Source organism: Molossus molossus, unplaced genomic scaffold (genome assembly GCF_014108415.1).
Source record: "Molossus molossus isolate mMolMol1 unplaced genomic scaffold, mMolMol1.p scaffold_m16_p_1, whole genome shotgun sequence".
Classification (NCBI taxonomy): domain Eukaryota; kingdom Metazoa; phylum Chordata; class Mammalia; order Chiroptera; family Molossidae; genus Molossus; species Molossus molossus.
The window spans coordinates 188,218,937-188,244,748 of record NW_023425344.1 but is presented as its reverse complement, the minus strand read 5'-3'; the positions used below and the strand labels follow the sequence as shown (position 1 = coordinate 188,244,748).

The window sequence follows — 25,812 nt, the reverse complement described above, 5'->3', positions numbered from 1 at the left end:
GTCTTTCATATATGGCCTTTATTATGTCGAGATATGATCCCTCTATTCCCACATTGCTGAGCGTTCTTATCAGAAATGGATGCTGGATTTTGTCAAAGGCTTTTTCGGCATCTATTGATATGATCATGTGGTTCTTATTCTTCATTTTATTTATGTGGTGTATCACATTTATTGATTTGTGAATATTGGACCAGCCTTCTATCCCTGGGATGAATCCCACTTGGTCATGGTGAATAATTTTTTTGATCCGATTTGCTAGTATTTGGTCAGGATTTTGGCATCTATGTTCATCAGGGATATTGGCCTGTAGTTTTCTTTCTTTGAAGTGTCTTTTTCTGTTTTTGGAATTAGAATCATGGTGGCCTCATAAAAGGAGTTTGGAAATCTTCCTTCTTGCATTTTTTGAAATAGTTTGAGGAGAATGGTTGTTAGTTCTTTTCTGAATGTTTGGTAAAACTCCCTCGTGAAGCCATCCGGGCCTGGGCTTTTGTTTGCAGAGTGAGTCTTGATTACCTCTTCAATTTCTTTAGTTGTTATGGTCTGTTGAAGTTTTCTATGTCTTCCCGGTCCAGTTTTGGGAGACTATGTGTTTCTAGAAATTTGTCCATTTCACTTAGATTGTCGAATTTGTTACCATATAATTGTTCATAATAGTTGTTAATGATCTTTTGTATTTCTGTGGTGTCTGTTGTTACTTCGCTTGCACTTCTGATTTTGCGTATTTGGGTTCTCTCTCCTTGTTTTTTGGTGAGTCTAGCTAAGGGTCCATCAATCTTGTTTATCTTTTCAAAGAACCAGCTCTTTGTTTCATTGATCCTTTGAATTGTTTTTTGGTCTCTATGTCACTTATTTGTGCTCTGATCTTCACTATTTTCTTCCTTCTACTTGCTGTGGGGTTTTTCATTTTGTTTGCTTTTTAATTCTTTAAGTTGTGAGGTTAGATAGTCTATTAAATATTTTTCTTGTTTCTTGAGGTAGGCCTGTCGTGGTATGAACTTCCCTCTCAGAACTGCTTTCGCTGTATCCCATAGACTTTGTGTTGTTGTGTATTCATTTTCATTGGTTTCCAGGAAGTTTTTAATTTCTTCCTTGATCTTCTCAGTAACCCATTCGTTGTTTAATAACATGCTATTTAGCCTCTATGTGTTCAAATATCTTTGCATGTTCCTGTTGCAATTGATTTCTAGTTTCATGCCATTGTGATCAGAGAAGATGCTTGATATGATTTCAATCTTCTTGAACTTGTAGAGACTTAGTTTGTGTCCTAACGTGTGGTCTATCTTTGAGAATGTCCCATGTGCACTTGAGAAGAATGTGAATTCTGTAGTTTTGGGGTGTAATTCTCTGTAGATATCTATTAAATCCATTTGGTCTAGTGCTTCATCTAGAGTCTCTCTTTCCTTGCTAAATTTTTTGTCTAGAAGATCTATCCAGTGATGTCAGTGGGGTGTTGAAGTCCCCTGTCATAATTGTATTGCTATCGATTTCTCCTTTGAAGTCTTCCAGAAGATTTTTAATATATTTTGGTGCTCCTATGTTGGGTGCCTATATGTTTACCAAGGTTATATCTTCCTGTTGGATAGTTCCTTTCAATATTATGTAGTGGCCTTCTTTGTCTCTATTTATGGCCTTCGTTTTGAAGTCTATTTTTATCAGATATGAGTATTGCTACCCCAACTTTTTTTTCTTTATCGTTTGCTTGGAAGATTTTTTTCCATCCCTTCACTTTCTTTCTTTTTTTTTTATCCTCACCTGAGGATATTTTATTCATTTTTATGTTCAGATAGAGCGGGAGGGGGGAGGGGGAGAGAGAGAGAGAGAGAGAGAGAGAGAGAGAGAGAGAGAAACATTGATGTGAAAGGGACACATCAAGTGGTTGCCACCTGCACGACCCAACCAGGGCCGGGGACAAACTGCAATCGAGCTACGTGCCCTTAGCGGGAATCGAACCTATGTCTCTCTGGACTGCAGTCTGATGCTCTAACTGCTTAGCCAAATCAGCCATGGCCCATCCCTTCACTTTCAACCTATGTGATTCTTTTATTGGGAGGTGGGTCTCTTGTAAACAACGTATGTATAAATCATACTTTCTTATTCAATCAGCTACTTTGTGTCTTTTTATCGAAGCATTCAATCCTTTTACATTTAAGGTGATTATTGATATGTACTTATTTATTGCCATTTTTGTCTAGTGTGGTTCTATTTTTCTTCCCATTTCTTCTGCTAATTACAGCAGTCCTTTAAACATTTCTTGCAGTGCTGGTTTGGTGTTAATATATTCCCTTAGCCTTTCTTTGTCTGGGAAGCTCTTTATTTGACCTTCTATTTTGAATGATAGCCTTGCTGGGTAGAGTAGTCTTGGATTCAGATCCTTGTTTTTCATGACCTTGATTACTTCATGCCATTTCCTTCTGGCCTGTAGTGTTTCTGTTGAGAAGTCAGCTGAAACCTTAATTGGGGTTCCTTTGTAGGTAACCTGTTGCTTATCTCTTGCTGCCTTTAGGATTCTCTCTTTGTCTTTAATTTTTGGCATTTTAATTACTATGTGTCTTGGTGTGGGCCTGTTTGGGTTCTTATTACTTGGGGCTCTCTGTGCTTCTTGAACTTGAATGCATTCTTTCTTCACCAAATTAGGGAAGTTTTCTGTCAGTATTTCTTCAAATATATTCTCTAACCCTTGCTCATTTTCTTCTTCTTTAGGGACTCCTATGATACAGATATTACTATGTTCCCAGTTGTCCCACCATTCTCTTAAGCTGTCTTCCTGTTTTTTTTTCCTTTCAGTTTTCTGATTGGTTGATTTTTTTTTACCCTGTCTTCTAATTCACTGATCTGGTCCTCCGCTTCTTCTACTCTGCGTTTTAGACCTTCCAATGTGTTCTTTATTTCTGACATGTCATTCTTCTTTTCTTCTTGGTGGTTTTTAATTTTCAGGTGGTTGTTTTTCAACATTTCTATGTCTTTACTCATGGTGGTCATGTCCTTACACATGCGGTTTAACTTCCTCAAGATCATAGCTCTGAATTCTAGTTCTATTAACTTGCTTAAATGCACGTCATTTATCTCATCTTTGGTAGAGTTCTCTTGTTCTTTCATTTGGGATTTGTTTCTCTGTTTCACCATTTTGGCTATCTCAGTGGGCTTTGGAGCCTGCCAAATTTTCCCTGTGGGTGTTGGTGTTCTGCTGTTTGTGGCACTCTCTACTAGGTTTGGATGAGCATGGGAGGAACCACGTTAAACACCACTGTCAAGTCTCACCTTCCTGGGAAGAGTTGCAAGCCCAGGAATGGTTCAGTTATTCTCTAGGTTTTTGCCTGAAGGCTATTAGTCACAGTTACTTGGAGAGCCTTTGCTTCTCAGTTGAATGAAAAAGTCCTTTAGGTGTTCATAGTAAGGGAATTTCCCAAGGGTTGGGCAGATGCTGGTTGTTAATGAGCCTCATTTTGCATTTCAATGGTCACTGGGTGGGGTGAATCTGTAAGGGAGGGGCCATTCCTCTCCCCAGAGCCCTGGGAAGGAGTAAGATGACCACTGTCCTGAGTGGCTGCAACTCAGCAAAAGCTCTGAGCTCCCTCCAAATCCCAAGTGTCTCCACACAGTTCCAGTCCAGTCCACCCTCCCTCTGCTGGAGCCCAAGGTGAGTGGCTGTGGCTATTTTAGCGTCTGTCCTGGCTTTGCACTGTGGAGCCGCTTGGGAGTATAACCCCAAGGGCGCTGCTCACAGCTAAGACTGCTGCTGTCTGTGAGCTCCCAGCCCCCCTTTTGTGCATCCGCAATCCTACAAGGATTGAGTCAGTGTCCCTGGTTATATGGTCCTCCAAGCTGCTTTTCTGTTGCTTTTTCCTGACAATTTATGTTTATTTTTGTTGTAATTCCAGTTTGGTCCTGGGAGATGGTCTGTGTAGCTTCCATTCACTCTGCTGCCATTTTGGAATCTAACACATGGTTTTCTGATATACTTCAAGTTGTCTTTCCCCAAACTTTGTCTTCATAATGTGGCTATTTTGTTCATGAGGAAAAAAGAAGGCAGTCCTAGAACATCTGAATATTTCTTCATGGAGGAGAAAAGAAATTGTAGGGAAATACATTCCTGTTCTCTAGCCCCACACCTCTGTCCCCCGTGGCTGGTCTCAGCTCCTCTCCGTGTGACACTTTGCAGAGCAAAGTCCCCTAAACATTGTGTTCAGCTCAAGTCTTACCACATTCACTGACTTTGTGTTCTTCCTGTTAAAGCTGGAATTTGGGGCTCACAAGGAACTGACTCTGCTATCTTTCTATTTCCTACACTTACAAAATGTTTGTTTTGTTAATACCGATACTGATCACAATGTAAGAGTCAGCTAGTTTTCAGGTTGCTTCCTACCTTTTTTTTTTTTTAATCTCAAAAGGAGAAAATATATAAAATACTATGCAGCTGTAAGAAAGAAAGATCTCTTACCCTTTGAGATGACATTGAAGGACCTAGAGAGTATTGTGCTAAGCGAAATAAGTCAGTCAGAGAAAGACAAGTACCACATGATCTCACTTATTTATGGAACATCATGAAGAAAATAACTGTCAATAAAAATAGATTCAGAGTCATGGAAGTAGGGAACAGACTGACAAACCTCAGAGGGAAGGGGGTGGGAGGGGGAAGAGATAAACCAAAGAACTTATATGCATATATGCAACCAATGGACACAGAAAATAGGTTGGGAAAGCAGGAGAGGAGTGGGTGTGGGAAGGAGGGAACCAATGGGGGAAAAAAAGGAGACATCTGTATTACTTTCAACAATAAAAATATTAATTAAAAAATATTAATTTAAATATGTAATCTTTTAATTAATCCTTATCTTTCTGGTTAACCTTAAGTAAGTATTATGCAGCTAGATCTGTAGCCAAAAGACTTGCCCAGTCTGGGACAGTTCTTTATCATTGATATTTTTTACTTTTGCTTTTGTGCCTTGGGTGATTATATAACTTATCCTTTAAAAGGGGTACTTTTAAAGGGGGAAGGGAGGAACACTATTAATATTACGTCTGGACAATAGATGTAAACTGGGGTTGAACAGGGCACATCAGGACATATGTTCTTTACTTAAGCCACTTAAACATGTGCACTGATTGTGAATTGAGGAATTAAAGTTATTAGCTTTGTGACCATGGACAAGTTATATAATTTTTCTGTGCTTCCATTGTATTTTTGTTTTTGACCAGTAAAGTGTGAAAGTAACTGTTCATATCTCAAAGTCAAAGGGAGAAATGAGAAAATGAATGCAAAATATTTAGCTGAGTTCTCTACATAGTAATGCTAAATTTTATTTGCATGGTTAATGATAAGTAAGAACAGCTTTTTATAACTTGCTTTTCAAATGACACTTTCTTGGCGTTAGAAGTGTAATTAGATTGCATTGATATGACTAGTTTTGATTCAAATTAACCTTAACCAGACTTCTATTCTCATTTCAGATTTTTGGGTTTCTGGTATGTTTGGGAATTATTCTTGCAATAGGAAATTCAATCTGGGCGAACCAAGTTGGGGACCAATTCAAAACTTACCTTTTCTGGAATGAAGGAGAGAAGAACTCTGTGTTCTCAGGATTCTTAACATTCTGGTCATATATTATTATTCTCAACACAGTTGTACCTATTTCATTATACGTGAGGTAAGATGAGAGTTTATATTTGAGTGAAGCCATTTCATGCAAAGCCTTTGTTTTGCGTAATCATTTTTGTTTGTTTTAAAATTACTACAGTGAGATAGATGTCTCGCTTTGTTTAGGATCTGCCACAGCTGTTACACATGAAGCAACTAAGCTGGTTAATCTGTTTAGCTTTTACATTTTCAAATGACAATAAATGCATTTTATTTTCTTCTTTGATTCGTTTCCTCATCAATCTTTTTCTTTGGAATATATGGACTATAATATAATCTCATGCAGCCTGATACATTTGAATTAAGTTGATGTTGGGCAAGAAAGAAAAGAATATTTGGGGATATCTATGACAATGGTGCCTCCCTGCCCTTGTCTGGCTCCAGATACCTGGCTTCAGATCCTTCCTAGTTCTGTAAATTGGGCAAGTTAACTCAACTTTTAGTGCCTCAATTTTCACATTTTAAAAATAGAGAAAAGGTGAGAGGTGGATCAAGATGGTGGCGTACGTAAACGCAGTATTGCCTCTTCCCACAACCACATCAAAATTACAACAAAACTACAACACAACCATCACTCAGAACAGCCTGAAATCCAGCTGAATGGAAGTCCTACCACCTCAAAAGTAAAGCAGCCACCACATCGAGACTGGTAGGAGGGGTGGAGGCACAGATGGGCCGGTCCCACACCCACGTGTGTCAGATAAAAATCAGAGAGACCTCAGCTGGAAAGGTCCTCCCTGAGGAGTGAGGGGTCCCCGTTTCACACCAGGCACCCGGATCAGGGTCCCAGTGCCCGGAACAGAAGTCCCCATAACTTCTGGCTGGAAAAACCAGTGGGAGCTGAGGCAGAGGGAAGCTGTGGCTACAGAAGCCCCAGGAGTTCCTCTTAAAGGGCCCATGCACAGACTTACTCACACCCGTTCCTCCTGAGCTCCGAGGGGAGGCAGCTTGAGGGGCATCAGAGAACAGAGAAGAACTGAGCTGTTTGGCCTCCCGACGAGGGCTGGAGAGGCAGCTTTCTCCTGGACAGAGGTGATGGTGGAGGTCAATTTTCCTTTGGTGAACCCTTCCCCCACAGGACAGGCAGATAGCCGCCATATCTGGGACTCCAGCAACTTGGCTCACACTGTTGGCCACCCCCTGGTGATTCCATGAGGCCCCGCCCCACCCAACTTTTGGGCCCACCCAAGCTGTTTTCAAAGACTTTACCATTGGATTGGCCTGTCTTGGATTCTTCTTCAGAGTTTCCTAAAATCTCTCAAACAAGCAGCATCTGGTAACTGAGTCCACTGGTGCACTGGCACCATGGGACCAGTGGCCACCCTGTGTCATCACAGACCAGTGCCCAGTAGTGGAGCTGTCAAGGTGCCGGTTGCAGAAGCTGCAAACTGCTGGGAGCCCAGCACCATCCCCCGCAGTAGAAGCCCAATCAGAGTCAAGATATACCCCCAGCAACAGAGGCTGGGGAGCAGACATCTATCCCTAGGCAACAGAAGCACAGACCAGCAGCAGAGAACCATTCCCAAAAACTACAACAAAGGCTGAGCAGGAGCTGAGACCCACTGGGCAGCAGCACTCCCCAGCCACAACAGGGGGCTCCATAGGGCCCTGTGCCACCCAGCGGCCCACAAGAGCGGTGTGGAGCCGGGGTTCCAGATGAACCTGTGTGACCCAGTGGCCCACAAGAATGGTGCGGAGCTGGGGCTCGAGAGGGGCCAGTCTCAGGGAGCCCCATACCTCTCATTAAGTGGCCCCAGGCCTGGCACTAGACGCAGCTAGCCTTGGTTCACAACTTGGCTTTTCCTGGACACCTCCAAGCCCAGCACAAGAAGCAGCCATCTGCAGTTCACTTTGTAGTTTATGCCAGGTGGCCCTGGATAGAGCAGAGGCAGCGGCTGACTTTGTCACAGAGCCAACACACCTGGTGGACAGCTTCAGACTACATCGAAACACCACCACCCAACCACCTCCACAAGGGACACACTCAATGAGTGGACTCAGTGGGTACCAGAGCCCTGCTGAAGTAAGTTTTGCTCTGTGTGGTGGGCCCCTACATAGTTGATCCTCCAAGATAGTGGCTAGTGGGCACAGCCAGTCCTTGCAGCTGACCAGCCTGAGTAAACCCCTCCCACTGATGTGCCAACAGCAGTCAAGACTCAATAACAAGAGAAGGGTGAATAGTCTACACTAGGGGTGCACTGAGAGGGCCCAGGTGGAGTGATCAGGGAGACTATGCCACTGGATCCTACAGGACACCTATAACAGTAGGCCACCCTATGAAGCCTAGAAAGCATAGCAACTCTGCCTAATACATAGAAACAATCACAGGGAAGCAGCCAAAATAAGGAAACAAAGAAACATGTCTCAAATGAAAGAAAAGAACAAAACTCCGGGAAAAGAACTAAACAAAATGGAGATAAGCAATCTAACAGATGCAGAGTTCATAACACATGTTATAAGGTTGCTCAGGAAACTTGGTGAGACATCCAAGGGACTTAGTGAGACCTTCAAGGAACTTAGGGAGACCTCCAAGGAACTTAGTGAGAACATCAACAACATAAAAAAGGGCCAGTCAGAAATTAAGATGCACTAACTGAAATAAAGAATAATTTACAGGGAATCAATAGCAGAGTAGGTAAAGCCAAGAAGCAAACCATCGATTTGGAATATAAGGAAGCAGAAAACACCCAATCAGAACAGAAAAAAGAAAAAAGAAAAAAAAAAATGAGGATAGTGTAAGGAGCCTCTGGGACAACTTTAAGCATGCCAACATTCACATCATAGGGGTGCCTGAAGGAGAAGAGAGAGAGCAAGAAATTGAAAAACTATTTGAAACAATAATGACAGAAAACTTCCCTAACTTGGTGAAGGAAACAGGCATACAACTTCAGGAAGCACAGAGAGTCCCAAACAAGTTGAACCCAAAGAGGTCCACACCAAGACACATCATCATCAAAATGCCAAAGGTTAAATACAAAGAGAGAATCTTAAAAGCAGCAAGAGAAAAGCAGTCCATTACCTAAAAAGGAGCTCCCATAAGACTGTCAGCTGATTTCTCAAAAGAAACTTTGCAGGCCAGAAAGGAGTGGCAAGAGATATTCAAGGTGATGAAAAGCAATGACCTGCAACCAAGATTACTCTATCTTGCAAAGCTATCATTTAGAATGGATGAACATATCAAGAGTTTTCCGGACAAGAAAAAGCTAAAGGAGTTCATCACCACCAAACCAGTATTATATGAAATGTTGAAGGGTCTTCTTGAAGGAGAAGAAGAACAAAAATGTGAACAATAAATGGCAATTAATACATATCTATCAACAACTGAATCTACAAACAAAATGAGCAAGCAGAACAGAAACAGACTCATAGATGCAGAGAACATTTTGTTGCTTGCCAGATGGGTGGAGGCTGGGGGGATGGGTAAAAAAGATGAAGGAATTAAGAAATACAAATTGGTTGTTTGACTGATGAACCTCAAAGGGAAAGGGGGAAGGAGGGTGAGATGACATAAACCAAAGAACTTCTAGGCATATATACATAACCAATGGACACCAACAATAGTGTGGGGAAGGCAGGAGGGGGCGGCAATGGGGAGGAGGGAGTCAATGGAGAAAAATGGAAGAAACCTCTGTAATACATTCAGCAATAAAGATGAGTTAAAAAAAAAAAAAGATACCAGATGCAAAAAAAAAATAAAATAGAGAAAATGATAGGATTATCTGAGGAGTAAACAAACATGTAATGCTCTTAGAAAAATGCCTGACACTTTGTAAGAGCTTAATATTAATTTTTCTATTATTATTTGTAACTATAAATGACTATATAAAGGAGTTGAAATATAGTTGGTGGTGCTTAACCATTGCTAAATAGAAGCATGATTCATAACTCCCACTACAACTTGATTTGTCATTCTAGATTTGGTCCTACAAACTAGAACTATAATGGTGTCTATGTCTATGTCTATGTCTATGTCTATGTCTATGTCTATGTCTATGTCTATGTCTATGTCTATGTCTATGTCTATGTCTATGTCTATCTCTACATATATATATGTGTATACACACACACACACACACACACACACACACACACACACATATATAGATGTACACACACCTCTCTCTGTATATGTACATATACATGTATATGTGTATGTGTGAGTTTGTGTGTTTGATAAGTTGGCCCTAGAGTCTGTACTTAATTCAGTCTTGATCCTAATCACACCAAGACTGAGCCAGACCATCCCAGAGATGCTGGAGCCAAGGAGAGCTGGTAGTTTGACTTTCCTCATCACCAGTATTTTAACAATACACCAGATCACCAGCTCTAAATCTCCACTAATTTTTATGAGCTCCTTTTTCTCTCTTTCCAAAATTCTACTTATGACGAAGCAAGGGAAATTAATGACAAAATCCACCCTTGTTTTGGATAGCAGTCAGGAAACTGAAATGTCAAGTTGTGGGAAATTGACTTGAAGTAGTGGCATGTGGCCATAACACCACAAATACTTTGAACCTTCTGGAGCTGTGGTCAGAGTGGGCCCTATTTAAACTGTATCCTACTGGCTCATATTTGATTCTGAGGACCTTTCAAGCTTGTATCCAATTATAAAGTTTGTAGTAAATCCCATTCTTTGCCAGAACAGCTATGGTCAGCTTTTATAGCTTTCCTTTTATGTCCTACATGAATAATATATGCTCATAGTGAGTTACCACCAGTAAGTGCGCAGTTTCATATGTCCTCATGAAGGAAGTATATTCTATATATGTTCTTTCTTTGAAGTGCATTGACATTTTTCATTTATTGATTTGAAAGTTTTTTTTTTGTTTTTTTTTTTAGAGACCAAGGCTAGATTCCTAGGTTAAGATTCATTTTCCTTCTAATGTATCCCCTGCAATGGTGGAGAGAAAATCTGTTTGGAGTAGTCCAAACCCACGTTCTGGTCTGGGCACTGCCACCGATACTCTGTGACCTTGGAGAAGGCACTTGGCTTCTCTGTTACTTAGTTAGCCTGTCAAATATGTGCTGCTCAATAAAATGAGGGGATTAAAATAACTGATTTCTGAGTGTCTTTTCTGCTCCAAATAATACCACCGTACCTTTAGATAGCTTTTAACATTTTATATAAAGTACTTTCATGTACTTTATCTCATTTATGTCTCCTAAACACTCTTCGGGAGTAATTGCTGAACTTCTTTCAAAAATGAGACGATTCACTCATGATGATGGAACTGGTTAGGGACAGAACCGCGATCGAAATCCAAGTCTTCTCACACTTGGCAGTATTTTTCCTCTATGCCTAAACTGAGCATGATTTATTAATCAGTAAAGGTATCGAGAGAAAAAACAAACAAACTGGAGTTCTCTGTTGGTAAGGCATAGTATTAATGAGGATAAATGTAAGCTTTTCTCACTAAATAGAAACAGTGATTCTGATCTCAAGGTGGGGGTGGGGAAGGCATTCTGAGGAATTTCAGGTGTCTTAGTCTTAAAGACTGAGATCTAGAGAAAGCGAACTCCCAGTTATTTCTATTTGGAGGGATAAAGGCCTTCACTAGCAACTTCCATTCGGCTTTTGAATAGATACCAAGGATAAATCAGGGCCATATGTCACTTGAGAATACAAGTGCAGAATTTCCTTTGAATGGTTAACAATTCCACGTGATGAAAGGACGTTGACTGTGGTGAGACAGTTCTATGCTGTCAGTGTGTTTATCTGTAGTGTTAAACGCACCCAGCTATGATTTTTAAATACTTTATTTAAGAAATACAACCATGTACTCCCCAGGCATTAGCTTTAGAGTTTTTTTATTTTCTTCCCCAAAGCAATAGGAACTTATTTCCATGTTGCTTGTTTTGCCATCGAATGGGGGGAATCGTTAGCCCTGCTCTCGGCATCCGGGCAGAAGGCACTAAGGGGCTTGATTATGCTAACTCTGAACACGGGTCTCCTTCCTCTATCCTAAAACAAAGGGCTGAGGGTTCCACTGTGACTCTCTTAAAACTTTTTTTCCCCGACAAAAAAGGATATGCTTCTCTCTACAGACTCTTTTTCGATCTAAGAATTCAAATTAATGTAGAGTACTTCCTTTGGCTTGTGCTGCAACACAGAAGGAACACATTCTGTTCCATTCATGCTGCCTTGCATTTTCAGGGAGCTACTTTACTTTCAAATAAATGAAAGCTCCAGCTGATTTCCGTAGTTACCTGCATAAAGCTGTCCTGATGGCATTCTTAAGGTCAAGTCTGCCCTGGCTTTACCAGATGCCCAAATTCTTGTCTTGGCTCTGTGGTTAATTATTTATGTGACCTGGGGTTAGTCATTTAACCTCTGCTAATGTCCTTATTAATGAAATTAGAGAATAGAGAGTCAGGATTCATTCAGGAATCCCGACTGACTGCCCATGACAGATAGAGCAGGTGTCTGGTCCATGTGCACTAATGCTTTCTGAGTGAGGGACTAAGGAACGTGAAGCTGAATTAGAACAGCTATCAAGGAACTTATAAGGATGGGTGTGTGCGGATGGTGGTGGTGGTAGATACAGACCAGTAAAGCGTAACAGGAAAATATATGAATAAATACATGCAGAGTATGACATTTATTTTTATATCACGTGATTCTACAAAGTCATAATGTGATGTTTAGTTTGGGTGGAAAAATAATGTTAACATTTAAATGGTTGGAAAATGAACTGGTACCATACCACCTTGGGGGAGGAAATGTAGCTATGTCGTGCAGTTATAGAAGTAGAAGCATAGAATTTAATGCCCAGAAAGCACTTGGGTGTCCTCTTTGTCTTCAAGGAGACAAGTATTCAGAGGTGGCGTACCAGGCCTCCATGAACTTCCTCACTTTACAGCTGAGAAAACCAAGGCCTGATTCCCAGTGAGGTCAGAAATAAGCTGTGGGTCCTTGCTGCTACCACCCCTATTTTATACCACTCTGGATGTCCTTATAAATGTGCTCGCACATGCAACTGAAATATCAGTGAACGCAATGAGTCATGAAACCAGAACGGAAACAATCCTATTAGAAAGGAAAAGCATAGATAATGTGATTGCAATTCTAGAAAATCCAAAAGATTCTGTAAAACTCTTAGTGAGATCATTTAATTCAATGTCTGATTTTGTCACATAGTCACATTTTTACGCAAATAACAATTTTTAAAATTATCAGTAAAAAAGATGTAATGTCCAGGAACACATTTATCAAGCTGTGGTGTGAACCTATGTGAAAAAGAAAGCAAAACAAGACTAAATCAATTTCCACCCCCCCATTGGAGGTACTTTTTAAAACGGAATTTCTGGAAAGATTTATCCTTCTTGAAGTTGTTTTAGGCATTATAAAATACCAGTTCTTTTAAAGTAATTCAGAGTCTAACATAGATTTTGTAAAAACCTAAATAATTTTATAAGAAAGCTGATACATGAATTCTAAAGTTTATTTACATGAATATGTTGATCCTATCAGGAAAAATAAATGATGGATCATAGCTCAGAATTTTAAAAAAAGAAGAGAATAAATGTTCTCTTCTCTCTTTCCAGGTATTGCCAAATTTTTATAAAGCTGCAATAAGGAAAACAAGAGACCATTAAGTGACATATTACGGAAAAAAATAGAAATTCCTAAAACAGATTCTAGGGAGAAAACTAATTTGTATGTGACAAGGAAGCAGCCCAACATAGTAGGGGAAAAGTTCATTACTAAACACACTGTGATGAAAATATTTCTGTTGGTAAAAGTTGACATTAGCTCTTTATATGTACATCGTATTAAAAAAATTCTGTGACAAAGAATTAAATGTGGAAAAAATTAATAAAGAACTAGAGGAAGAATATAGATATCTGTATGTATAATCTTGGCACAGGGAAGGCCTATCTAAGCAAAACTCCCGAAACAGAAACTATAAAATTTGATCAATTCAAAAGAGAAAACTTCTGTATGTTAAAAATAGTAGAAACAAACTTAAAAGACAAATGATAAATTGGGTAGCATATTTGCATAATGTGTGTATATATAAGATATACACATATCGTTTTTAACAAATAAATAAGAAATACACTACCTCTAGATAGGAAAAATAAAAGTAGGCAGATAACACAATTAGATAATCCTGAGAAGAAAACAACTGGCCAATAAAATCTGAAACAAATGTTTAACACACTGAAAAGAAATCCAGTAAACAGTAATTCGATGTATTTGACTTGGCATCTAGTCAAAGATAATTTTCAGTAATCTAATGGCAGAAATTTACATTGTTAAAATGTTTTTGGAAATCGGTTTGGCCTTATGCATAACAAAGATTGAAAATGATCATATTCTTGGCTGCAGAAACTTCATTTCCAGAGTTGCAAAGTCATAAATCACTACTAGATTATAAGACAATGCTCTCGTCCTGGTAAATGGGCAGAGTAATATGACAACACACCCCTGTTTTCACTCAATATCACAGTTTTTTCTATGCTTCGGGAGATAGTTTCTACCTCTTGTGGCAAAGTGAAGCCATATAAAAAAATGTATTGGTGAGAAAGTCCTCAACAACACATTTCTTTAGCTCAGACATCTGACAAGCATCTTTAATAATAGTTAGTTTCTCCTAAAATGTAGGAGAGATGCCAACTAATAAGTAACACAAGAAATCTCCACTGTAAACAGAGAACCATGGAAGGGTCCCTGGACTTTATGCGAAGCCAGCCCATTGTTCCCTGGTGCTGTGAGGAAATGACTTAGGAAGGTTTAAGAAACAAACTGCTGAGATGCTTCTGAAGGTCATGAGGACCTAGGGACAGAGCATCCACATTTTCTTCTAAACTCCCCAGACTTTGGCAGACTTCTTATTTTGGCAAAGCTTTGTATATTCTGAAATTGATGGAACACTTCTCTCTCTCTCTCTCATTTTTTTTTTTTTTTTTTCCATTTTAATGGATGAAAGTGTGGAAGTAATTCGTCTGGGACACAGTTATTTTATAAACTGGGATCGGAAGATGTATTACTCTGAAAAAGCAACACCTGCGGAAGCTCGAACGACCACTCTCAACGAGGAGCTGGGCCAGATTGAATATGTTTTCTCTGACAAAACGGGCACCCTCACTCAGAACATCATGACTTTTAAAAAGTGTTCCATTGATGGGAGAATCTATGGTAAGGGAAACAGTTCCTTAAAAAAAAAAAAAAAAAAAAGATATTGTTAATGGTCCTTTAAGAAACAAGCAAGCCTATTTTTTTTTTCTTATTAAGAAACCCAAAACCATCCCTGCTTTCTTGTTAACATGGGCACCACCGGCATCTAACATAGTGCTTAGCACATACTAAACACTCACTGAATATTAGCTGGATGAATGTTGAATAATTGAGATGAAACTGGCTTTGTTACCATTCATGGGTAGAGAGGGGCTTAGATGTGATACTGTCCGAGGTTCCACTCAGTGTTCCAACTCTGGGACTCTGCTTTGTGGTGCTTAATAGACCTATAACCCCAGGGGGGCATTTTTTTTGGTAGTTTTTTTGTACTTGCTTCCCATCAGCTCTGGAATTGATGTTAGTTCCTGTGTTTGTGAGAATTTACTATTCATTCCTGAGAATTCACAGTGTAGTGGGCTATTTTGAGTGGCCAGACAAGCTGGTTCGTCCATATGCAGTTCCTGTTTGTCAGCTTTGTTCAGGATACTGTCTCTGTATTTGGACTTAAAGCCTTCTATTTATACGAGACCCTTGTCACCCAGACTTTGGCCAATTCCAAGACAGTTTCTTCTGCTGAGAGCACGGAAGCTCTGTAGAAGGGGTATGTTGGGCTCCCCTGGACCCCCAATCTCACTTCACTGGATTCTGAGAGTCCAGTTTCTTTAAACAGAAATCCCAGGAAGTAAAGAGAGGCAAAAATTCCCTTTGTCTCCTGATGGGAAACTTCACATACTGCCAAATATTTTAAAGCAAGCTGGCTGGTGTGGCACAGTGGATTGAGCATTGTCCCATGGACTGAGAGGTCCCAGTTTGATTCCCGGTCAGGGCATATTCCTGGGTTGTGAGCTTGATCCCCAGGGGCCATGCAGGAGGCAGCCAATGGATGTTTCTCTCTCACATCAATGTTCCTATCTTTCTCTCCCCCCCAAATATCTCTCTCTCTCTCTCTCTCTCTCTCTCTCTATATATATATATATAATATATATGTATATATTTGACCTTGAACAAAACTAAGAACACAAGAAATTGATTTTTTTTGTTTTGTTAATCCTCACCCGAGGATATTTTTCCATTAATTTTTAGACCGAGTGGAAGAAAGAGAGGGAGGGAGAGAGAGAGAAACATCGACGGGAGAGAGACACAGCTTTTGGTTGCCTCCCACATAACCCTGAATGGGGCCAGGGATTGAACCTGCAACCCAGATACGTGCCCTTGACTGGAATCAAACCCGAGACCCTTCAGTCTGAGGACTGATGCTCTAACCACTGAGCAAAACTGGCCAGGGCAAGAAGTTGATTTTTATACTCTCCTGCCTTTGACCTCCTCCTTTCAACCCAGCCCTGTAACCCCGGGTCACCATGGCTTCCTCACTTCTCTGCCCCACTCTAGCAGTGGACCAGATGGCTTTCAACCCGCACTCACATAAGCCCTCAGCTATATTGTGCATTTCATATCTCACTATCATAATGACTAGTAAATAGAACCTTTCCTCAGAAAGTTTTTTTTGGACATTAGCTTCAAAGGCTTTCAAAATACTGCCTTAACCCAAAGAGTAGTTTAAATGGAAAACTTTCAGTTAAAGTATTGGAGGTATTTTGAAATTGTGGAACGTTTTGAATTATTTTACCATGGTATGTATTGAAAATATAATAATATCACTTCTAGAAAATGATGTTAAGGAAAATATCAGACATTTGGACCAAGATTTGTTTGTAGAGATATTTACCCCAGGATTATTTTTAGAGGAGGTCCTTGATTTTCATAAAGTATATATCCCAGGATCTTTGCAAGTCTCCAAATGTATAAATCCACGATAGCTTGTAATTTCCCTCATAAAATGCAGGAAAGTAACTGAAATATTTAAGTAACCCCTTTAGACCCTTAATTTCTATGCCATAATAATTTATAATGCATTCATGATATCATGAAAATATATTTTTACTAAAGCACTCACAGAATGTTTCAGAATAACTCTTTCCTGTTTTCACACACGTTGGTCTCGTTTATATCATAGATCCAGACCTTGGGCAATTTTGAAATTATACTCTGATTTATCTAAATCTTCTATTATCTGGCTCAGAACTATCATTTTTCTTAGACCTCTTTAATTTTTCTTCAGTCCCATCATAGCCCTAAAAGTGAGCTTTCTTTGGGGGAATCATTTTACACAAAGATACAGTTCTTAAAAAAATGATTATTTACTGGAGTTACTGCATATGGGATAATGATTGGAACATAAGCAGAGTGAGTTTGAGATTTAAATTCCACTAGCTCAGGGACTGCTCCCTGTGCAGCTATGCAGCACCCCAGGTTTAGACCTGTGCCCCAAAAAGCAACAAATAATTGTTGGTCAAGTGTTTTTTTTTTTTGGTCATAGCATTATGTAGTGAAAAGAGAGACACTTAGGCTCAGAAATCCACTCTGCTACCTTTGCAGTCTTAGTTTAGTCTTGTTACTTGGAACTCAGTTCTTCAGTTCACTCATCCATAAGACAGAAATGACAATCTTCATCTGCAAGTTTGTTCAAAAGATAAGTGATAATGTAAGTGCCTGGCACAGGATTGATGCAAATAACTCTTATTATTTTTACAAGAATTAGAGTCCTGACACATAGCATTGCACCTTCAAACGCCGAGCAAAAATTAGAAGTTTTAAAGGCCTCCGGCTAGGGTAAAACTCCAGTGAATGATGCTACATGGACTATCAGAAAACCATTCAAAATTAGATTCACAGAGAACTGTTAATGACAGGAGACATTCTTATCCTTTTAGTGATTAAAAAAAGCAGGAAGCAGAAATTTATGAACAGTATGATAAATATATGTATAGACACAAACATATACACATATGCACACACATATAATCAACCTGAAAACAACAAATATTGGTTGTCTCTGGGTGGTGGGACTGGTAATCATTTTAATTTTCTACTGTAAATGTCCTGTATTTTAAAATAAATGTATAATAATCACATATTGGCTTTATACTAAGAAAAGTTATTTAAAAAAATATCTGGCACCTAGGTGGCTATGTTCTCTGTCTGAAGAAGGCACTGACAATATCTAAAGTTTACTTGCTTGTTTTACCTTCATAATTTACACATATTTCTGGCCCCAACCACAATAGACCAAGATGTACTCACCAAGTTCTAGCATTGACAAGAATTGGTCTGTATTGGATATAATTTTGTATTCTCCAAAAGTGGAGATAAAGTAGAAAATAAAATTTACCTCTTACAAACATCATAGATAATGTAATGCCAGAATGATGAAATTTCAGAAAAACATGATTTCAAGTTTTGTGTTTTGTATTTTTTTAAATGCATACTGCATGTTAATTCTATTGTGGGCAAACATGAGCATCTCTCTGTGTAGATTGCTATGTCTAGGATTACAATTTGAAAACACTCCTAAAAAGTCTGCGTTTGAGCTTGTAATGCCATCCAGTACTGGTGCTTTAATAAATAAATGTATTCCTTAAGACTAATGTCTAAATCTAGTTTCGATTTCATTTATTTTTAATTCTCAATTTTTGTTTGGTAGGTGAAGTACATGATGACCTGGATCAGAAGACAGACATTACTAAGGTGTGGGGGTGATAACATTTCATTCTTATGATTAATTTCAAACTGTGCATGCTTTTAAAAAATGATGAGTTTTCAGAGGCCTTATTTTCACTATGATCAGATGAGCTATATAACATTAAAAAATAGATTAATGTGGTTCAAAATGCTATCTCATCCAGGTCCTCCAACCAGAGTTCTCAGTTTTTTATTCTTTTAGAAATATTTATGTATATGCAAGCAAATATATTTCTCCACCTTTTATGGTAGCATATGTATACTGTTCTTTTTTTAGACTCATCTTTATTATTGAATGTATTATGGATGTTCCCCCTTTTGTCCCCATTGGCTCCCTCCTCCCCTATCCTGCTCCTCTCAACTTTCTTTCTCAACAAGGCATCTTAGAGATTTTTCTTGATCAGTAAAAAAAAATAAGTGCTCCTTATTCTTTTTAATGATTGAATAGTATTTTGTCATATTGATGATCCGTAATTTATGTAAGGAGAAACTATTAGACATTCAGGATATTTCCAATATTTTCTAGTAAAGAAAATGCAACAAAAGTAACAGTGTGTACCTACACAATCTCATGTGGATTCTGTACTCTCTAACAAGTTCCATTGTTAGAAATGAATTGCTAAATTGAAAGGTATGTGCATTTGTTATTTGATAAATATTGCCAGATTACCCTCTTTAGAATATATACTAATTTTTTTTTTTTTTCATTTAACTTCAGATAGAGCCGAAGGGAGAGAGGGAGGAAGAGAGAGAGAAATATCAATGTGAGACAGACACATTGAGTGGTTGCCACCCACACGACCCCAGCCTGGGCTGGGGACAAACTGCAACTGAGGTTATGTGCCCTTAGCAGAAACCGAACCCGGGACTCTCTGGTCCATGAGCCAACGCTCCAACCACTGAGAAAACCAGCCAGGGCTTATCACAGGTTTTGATCATTAACAAACTATGTAAAAAACAGTATATCAAAATGGTTCTAATTTTAATTTTTCTTTTTATGAGTGAGGTTGAATATCTTTTCATATTTCCAGTAGCTGATTGTATTCCCTTTTCTGTGAACTTCTGGCTTACACTTTTTACACAGTTATTTATTGCGTTATCATCCATGGTTTCTGCGAATAAATGTCACTTGTTATGTTAAAATGTATTTTCAATGAGCTACTAGAGTCTGCTAATGCTTTAGATGTGTGCATTGGTATTTGTAAGACACATTCGTCTTCAATGTTCATTTAGGGAGTAATGTTTGCTTTGCTTCCAATGTTATATTTGCTGTAGAAAGAGAATGTTCTTTCCTTATTTTAATATTTCATAGGACAATTCATATAACATCAAAATGGTCTGTTTCTTCAAGTTTTCATAAAATTCTCCTGCAAAATCATGTAGACCTGGTGCCGTGGGGGTGGTAGCCCTTTGATAATGCTATTTTCTTTTCTATGATAGTTATCTGTTTAGAATTTCTACCTTTTCTGAAATGATTTGGAATATTATATTTTCCTAGAATATTCTCCAGTTCAGTAGGATTTTCAGATTTGCTATGAGTTGAACAAAGAGATCTCTTATGATTCTTTTAATTTCCTCTTTATCTGTGGCTATTTCTTTTTCTCATTTCTTATTTTTTCCCCCCTTCTTGATTATGTTAGAAAGTTGCCTCTTTCTCCCACAAAAAGTACAGGTTTTAAATTGATTTATTATTTATGTTATTTTTTTCTTACATTTTAATCAGTAAGTTGTGCTTTTGTCTTTATTAATGCTGTCTTTCTCCACTCCTTAGATTTCTTTTGCTATTTCCTCCACCCCAACTTTTTGCCTAGATGCTTAACATTTGGTTTTATTTTTCCTTTTTTTTAATCCTTACCCGAGAACATTTTTGCATTTATCCTCAGATAGAACCGGAGGGAGAGTGGGAGGAAGAGAGAGAGAGAAACATCGATGTGAGACAGACACATCGAGTGGTTGCCACCCACACGACCCCAACCGGGGCAGAGGACCAACTGCAACCAAGGTACATGCCCTTAGCGGGAACCAAACCCGGGACTCTCTGGTCCACAGGCCTATGCTCTAACCACTGAGTAAAACTGGCCAGGGCTATTCTACCTTTTTTTATACAAAAATTTATAGTTATTAATTTTCACCTGAACACAGCTTTAGTTTTATCACATAAATTTGGGTATGTAGTTTATTAAAATATATTTTTATTATGTCAATCTGAATATATTGAACCATGAATTTTTAAGAAAGAGTTTAAAAATTTTTAAGTGGTAGGGTTTTTTTTCACTCTAACTTGATAGTACTTTTCATAAAATAATATATTTGTATTATTTCTACTTTTTGGAATATATTGGGGTTTTCTTTGTGGCTTACTATGCTCAATGTTCCAGGGTCTTTAAAAGAGAAAGCGTATGTATATTTTGTTTTCAAAGCATAAAATTAGCTAAATGTCATTTAGTACTATCTTATTAATTATATTATTTAGGTCTTCTGTTTCATTATTTATCTCTTATCTATATTATCTGTTTGAGTTAAATAGGTTAATTAAAATGTTCTGATAATCTCTCTAGCTCCTATATAATCTGAAATTTTTGTTTTGTTTTGCTATTTTGGGGTATATTAATGTTTATAGTGGTTGCATTTTTATTATGAATTACACAATTTAACATTAAAAGTGCTCTTCTTTGATTCATTTAATTATTCTTGGTCTGATTTAAACCTAATTTGCTATTAAGATCATGACTCCTGGTTTCTTTTCATTTGCATTTGCCCATCTTTTATTTTCAATGTTTCTGAGTGACTTTATTTTAGGTGTGTCTCTTGTGTACAGCATAGGGTTAGATTTTGCTTTGTATTCCAATTTTTAAAAGTACTTTCAAACTTGTTAGTTTATTCTTTGTTTGCTTGTTCATTTAGCCTATACTATGCCTCATTTCAAAAAGGCTTTACAGTGAATTATAGACACATACAATAAGAAAAATAGCACATATCCAAAGACTAATAAGAAATGACAGTCAAACAGTAAAATTAAGCAAGCAGAAATGGCAAACTTACATGCACTCCAATCACAAAACGCTCAGTGTATGTATAATGGCACATAATTACATATACACACTTATACACACATTATTGACTCCCCAATTTTTAAAATAAGTAATGGGCCATTTACATTGGGCTACATGTTGTTTTAGTTCTGTTATAATATTTTAGGTTATATTTTGTGTCTTTATAATTTTTAATAATTATTTCTCTATTTGAATGCTTTTCTTTGTACATATACATTTCTTATAACATTTAGGAAAGTATTACATTATTTCTCTACTATAAGAGTTTCTATAATACTTTAATTTCTATTTCTTATGGCAATGTCTATCAATATCTTAATATGAACAGTGATGAAATCATTTTATTTTCTTTCCCTCATATTTTTCTACTATTTTTATTAATGATACTTCTTTTTTTTTTTTTTTTATCCTCACCCGAGGACACTTTTCCATTTTTTGTACCAATAGAGTGGGAGGGAGAGGAAGAGAGAGAGAGAGAAACATCGACGTGAAAGGGACACATCGAGTGGCTGCCACCCGCACGACCAACCAGGGCTGGGGACAAACTGCAACCGAGGTACGTGCCCTTAGCGGGAACCGAACCCGGGTCTCTCCGGACCGCAGGCTGATGCTCTAACCGCTGAGCCAAACCATCCAGGGCTAATGATACTTCTTAATCTTAAATATATATAGCTTTCTATTAGTTGGTTTAAATATTTAAATATCTTCTGAACTTCAAATGTTAAAATGAGGAAATCAGAGTTTTACCCCAATTTTTAGCTGTCTTTTCAACATAGACAAGGTATACAATACATACAGGGTGTGGCAAAAGTAGGTTTACAGTTGCTTGTATGGAAAATAATACAATAATTAATAAATAATAATTCAAGAATAGCCCTGACCAGTGTGACTCAGTTGGTTGGAGCATCGTCCCCTACACCGAAAGGTTGTGGATATGGTTCCCGGTCAGGGCACATACCCAGGTTTCAGGTTCAGTCCCTGGTCGGGGTGTGTACAGGAGGCAGCCGATTGATGTTTCACTCTCACATTGATGTTCCCTCTCTATCTCTCCCTCTCCCTCTAAATATCAATAAAAGCATGTCCTCAGCTGAAGATTAAACAAAACAAAACAAAACAAAAATACAAGAATAAACTTGTTTTGCATATCTATAACTGTAAACCTGCTTTTGCCCAGCTCTGTATATTTTGTTGTGCTATGCTAATCTATTTCTTTTAGACTTAGTCCTTCAAGTACAGAGATTTTGGTGTTCACCACCAACTAGTCCCCTTTCCATGTCTCCCCCCTTCCCCCGAGTTATCTCTTATTTGGCTGAAGTTCATCCTCCAGTTTCAAGAAGGATTAAGAAATATCTGTTTAGAACCATCTGTTGAGTTTATATTTGAGTAACAGTTTGGCTATTATCTCTTTGAGTCACAGTTTCTTACGGGGGATGGGGACTTAAAGGGAAGTCTAAGGTCAGTGTGTATATTACTCCTTACTAGTGAGTTGATCATTTTTCCCCCTAATATATTTTGTTCAAAAATTATTACATGGACAAAACAATCTGTGATTAAATAAGTCTCTATGATTCTAGGATAGATACAACTAATTGAGTGTCTTATATCCTGGTTTTGCCATATACTTGGATATAATATAAAACTTTAGTCTACAGTCTCCAAGACAAAGTGTATATCAAAGTATTTTCCCATCAACTGTTTTTGTAGATATTATCACAGAACTAGTGCTTTGAGTAACAAGCTTTTAAAAGTACGTTTTGTGCTTTCCAGAGGCAGGAATTAATAGGAATGATACTTACTATTGAACCATCTTCCACTATTGTGTTCTGTTCTTTATCGAACCCTATTTCTTTCATCTTTTTTTTACTCAACACATTCTTAAGTGTACAGAAAACTCATTCACAATAAGCACAATGTTGTACAGCAGATATCTAGAACTTTTTCATCTTACGTGACTGAAAATTCTATACCCGTTGCACAACAGTTCTTCATTTTCCCCTCCCCCGGCCCCTGGAAACCACTATTCTACTTTCTGTTTCCATGAGTTTTTTTTTTTTTTATCCTCACCCGAGGATATTTTTCCATTTTTTGTACAGATAGAGTGGGAGGGAGAGAGAGGAAGGGAGAGAGAGAGAGAAACATCGACGTGAAGGGACACATCGAGTGGCTGCCACCGCACGACCAACCAGGGCCGAGGACAAACTGCAACTGAAGTACGTGCCCTTAGCGGGAACCGAACCCGGCTCTCTCTGTACCGCAGGCCGACGCTTTAACCGCTGAGCCAAACTGGCCAGGGCGAGTTTTTTTTTTTTTTAAATCCTCATCCAAGGATATATTTTTTTTCTATTTATCTTCAGACGGGGGTGGGGGGAGGGGAGAGAGAGACATTGACTGGTTGCCACCCACATGACCCCTGGATCAAGGCCAGGACCGAACCACAGCTAAGGTACATGCCCTTGACCGGAAACAATCCTGTGACTCTTTGATCTGTGGGCCAATGCTCTAACCACTGAGCAACCAAGCCAGGGCTGTTTCTATGAGTTTTATTACTTTAGATACCTCAGGTAAGTGGAAACTGGCAGTATTCATTTTTCTGTGATTGGCTTACTTTACTAAGTGTTATGCCCTCAAGATTCATTCATGTTGTAGCATAAAGACAGGATTTCCTTCTTTTTTATGACTGAATCATATTCTATTGTATGCATGTACAAACTCTTTAAAATTTTTTAAATTGAATTTATTGGGGTGACATTGGTTAATAAAATTGTATTTGTTTCAGGTGAACAATTCTAAAATATATTATCTTTATATTGTATTGTGTGTTCACCACCCAAAGTCAAGTCTCTTTCCATCACCATTTATTCCCATTTTACCCTTTTCTACCTCCTCCCTCCCCCTTACCTTTTTGTAATCACCATACTATTGTCTGTGTCTGGGTTTTTTCTTAATTCTTTTACCTTTTTCACCCAGTCCCCCAAACAACCTCCCTTCTGACAGCTGTCGATATGTTCTCTGTATCTATGAGTTTGTTTCTATTTTGTTCATTAGATTCCATATATAAATGAAATCATTTGGTATTTGTCTTTCTTTGACTGATTTATTTCATTTAGCATAATACTCTCCAGGTTCATCCATAATGTCACAAAACATAAAATTTCCTTCTTATTTTTTATCCTTACCCGAGGACATTTTTTGATATTTTGTTCAGACAGAGTGGGAGGGGGAGAGAGAGAGCAACATCGATGTGAAAGGGACACATTGAGTGGTTGTCACCCACACAACCCAACCAGGGCTGGGGACAAACCGCAACCAAGGTACGTGCCCTTAGTGGAATGGAACCTGGGTCTCTCTGGACCGCAAGCCGACGCTCGAGCCAAACCAGCCAGGGCAAAATTTCCTTCTTTTTAAAAATGGCTGAGTAGCATTCCATTTTGAAAATGTACCAGAGCTTTTTTATCCACTCATCTACTGATGGGCACTTGGGCTGCTTGCCACTGGTTGCCACCCACACGATTGTAAATAATGTAAATTATTTTACAATAATGTAAAATAATGTAATGGCAATTGTAAATAATGCTGCAGTGAACATAGGGGTGTATATATAATTTTGAATTAGTGTTTAGGATATATATATATTCACAGCAGTAGAACTGGTGGGACATAAGACATTCCCATTTTTAATTTTTTGAGGTAACTTTATAATGCGTTCCACAATGGATGCACCAATATGCACTCCCACCAGCAGTGCAAGAGGGTCCCATTTTCTCCACATCCTCACCTACATTTGTTGTTTATTGATTTATTGATGATAGCCATTCTGACAGGTGTGAGGTGATATCTCATTGTGCTTTTAATGTGCATTTCTCGGATAATTAGTGACATTGAGCATCTTTTCATGTATCTATTGGTCATCTGTATGTCCTCTTTGGAGAAATGTCTATTCGTGTCTTTTGCTCATTATTTAATTGGATTGTTTGTTTCTCTGGTGTTGAGTTATATAAGTTCTTTATACATTTTGCATATTAACCCTTTATCAGATGTATCATTGACAAAAATCTTCTCTCATTCAGTAGGTTGATTTGTTTTGTTGATGATTTCCTTTGCTATGAAAAACTTAAAAAACAAGACAAAACCTTTTTAGTTTGATATAGCCCCATTTTTTTCTTTTGTTTCTCTTGCCTGAGGAGATATATAAGAAAAAATACTGCTACAAGAAATGTCTTGAGATTTTACTGCCTTTGTTTTCTTCTAGGATTTTTATGGTTTTGAATCTTACATTTAAGTCTTTAATCCATTTTGAGTTTATTCTTGTGCATGGTGTAACAAGGTGGACTTTCTTTCTTTCTTTCTTTCTTTCTTTCTTTCTT

At 38.2% G+C, this 25,812-nt stretch overlaps 1 protein-coding gene across 8 annotated transcripts in view; it reads left to right on the top strand.

The window, feature by feature from the left end:
• Positions 1 to 25,812, top strand: part of ATP8B4 (ATPase phospholipid transporting 8B4 (putative)) — a 254,349-nt gene that overhangs the window by 153,311 nt on the left and 75,226 nt on the right. For all 8 annotated transcript variants that reach the window (XM_036258122.1, XM_036258114.1, XM_036258105.1 and 5 more), the window contains 3 exons: positions 5,449 to 5,645; positions 14,569 to 14,777; positions 18,358 to 18,401. In XM_036258122.1, the coding sequence (XP_036114015.1) occupies positions 5,449 to 5,645; positions 14,569 to 14,777; positions 18,358 to 18,401 (450 nt within the window). The remainder of the gene's footprint in view (positions 1 to 5,448; positions 5,646 to 14,568; positions 14,778 to 18,357; positions 18,402 to 25,812) is intronic.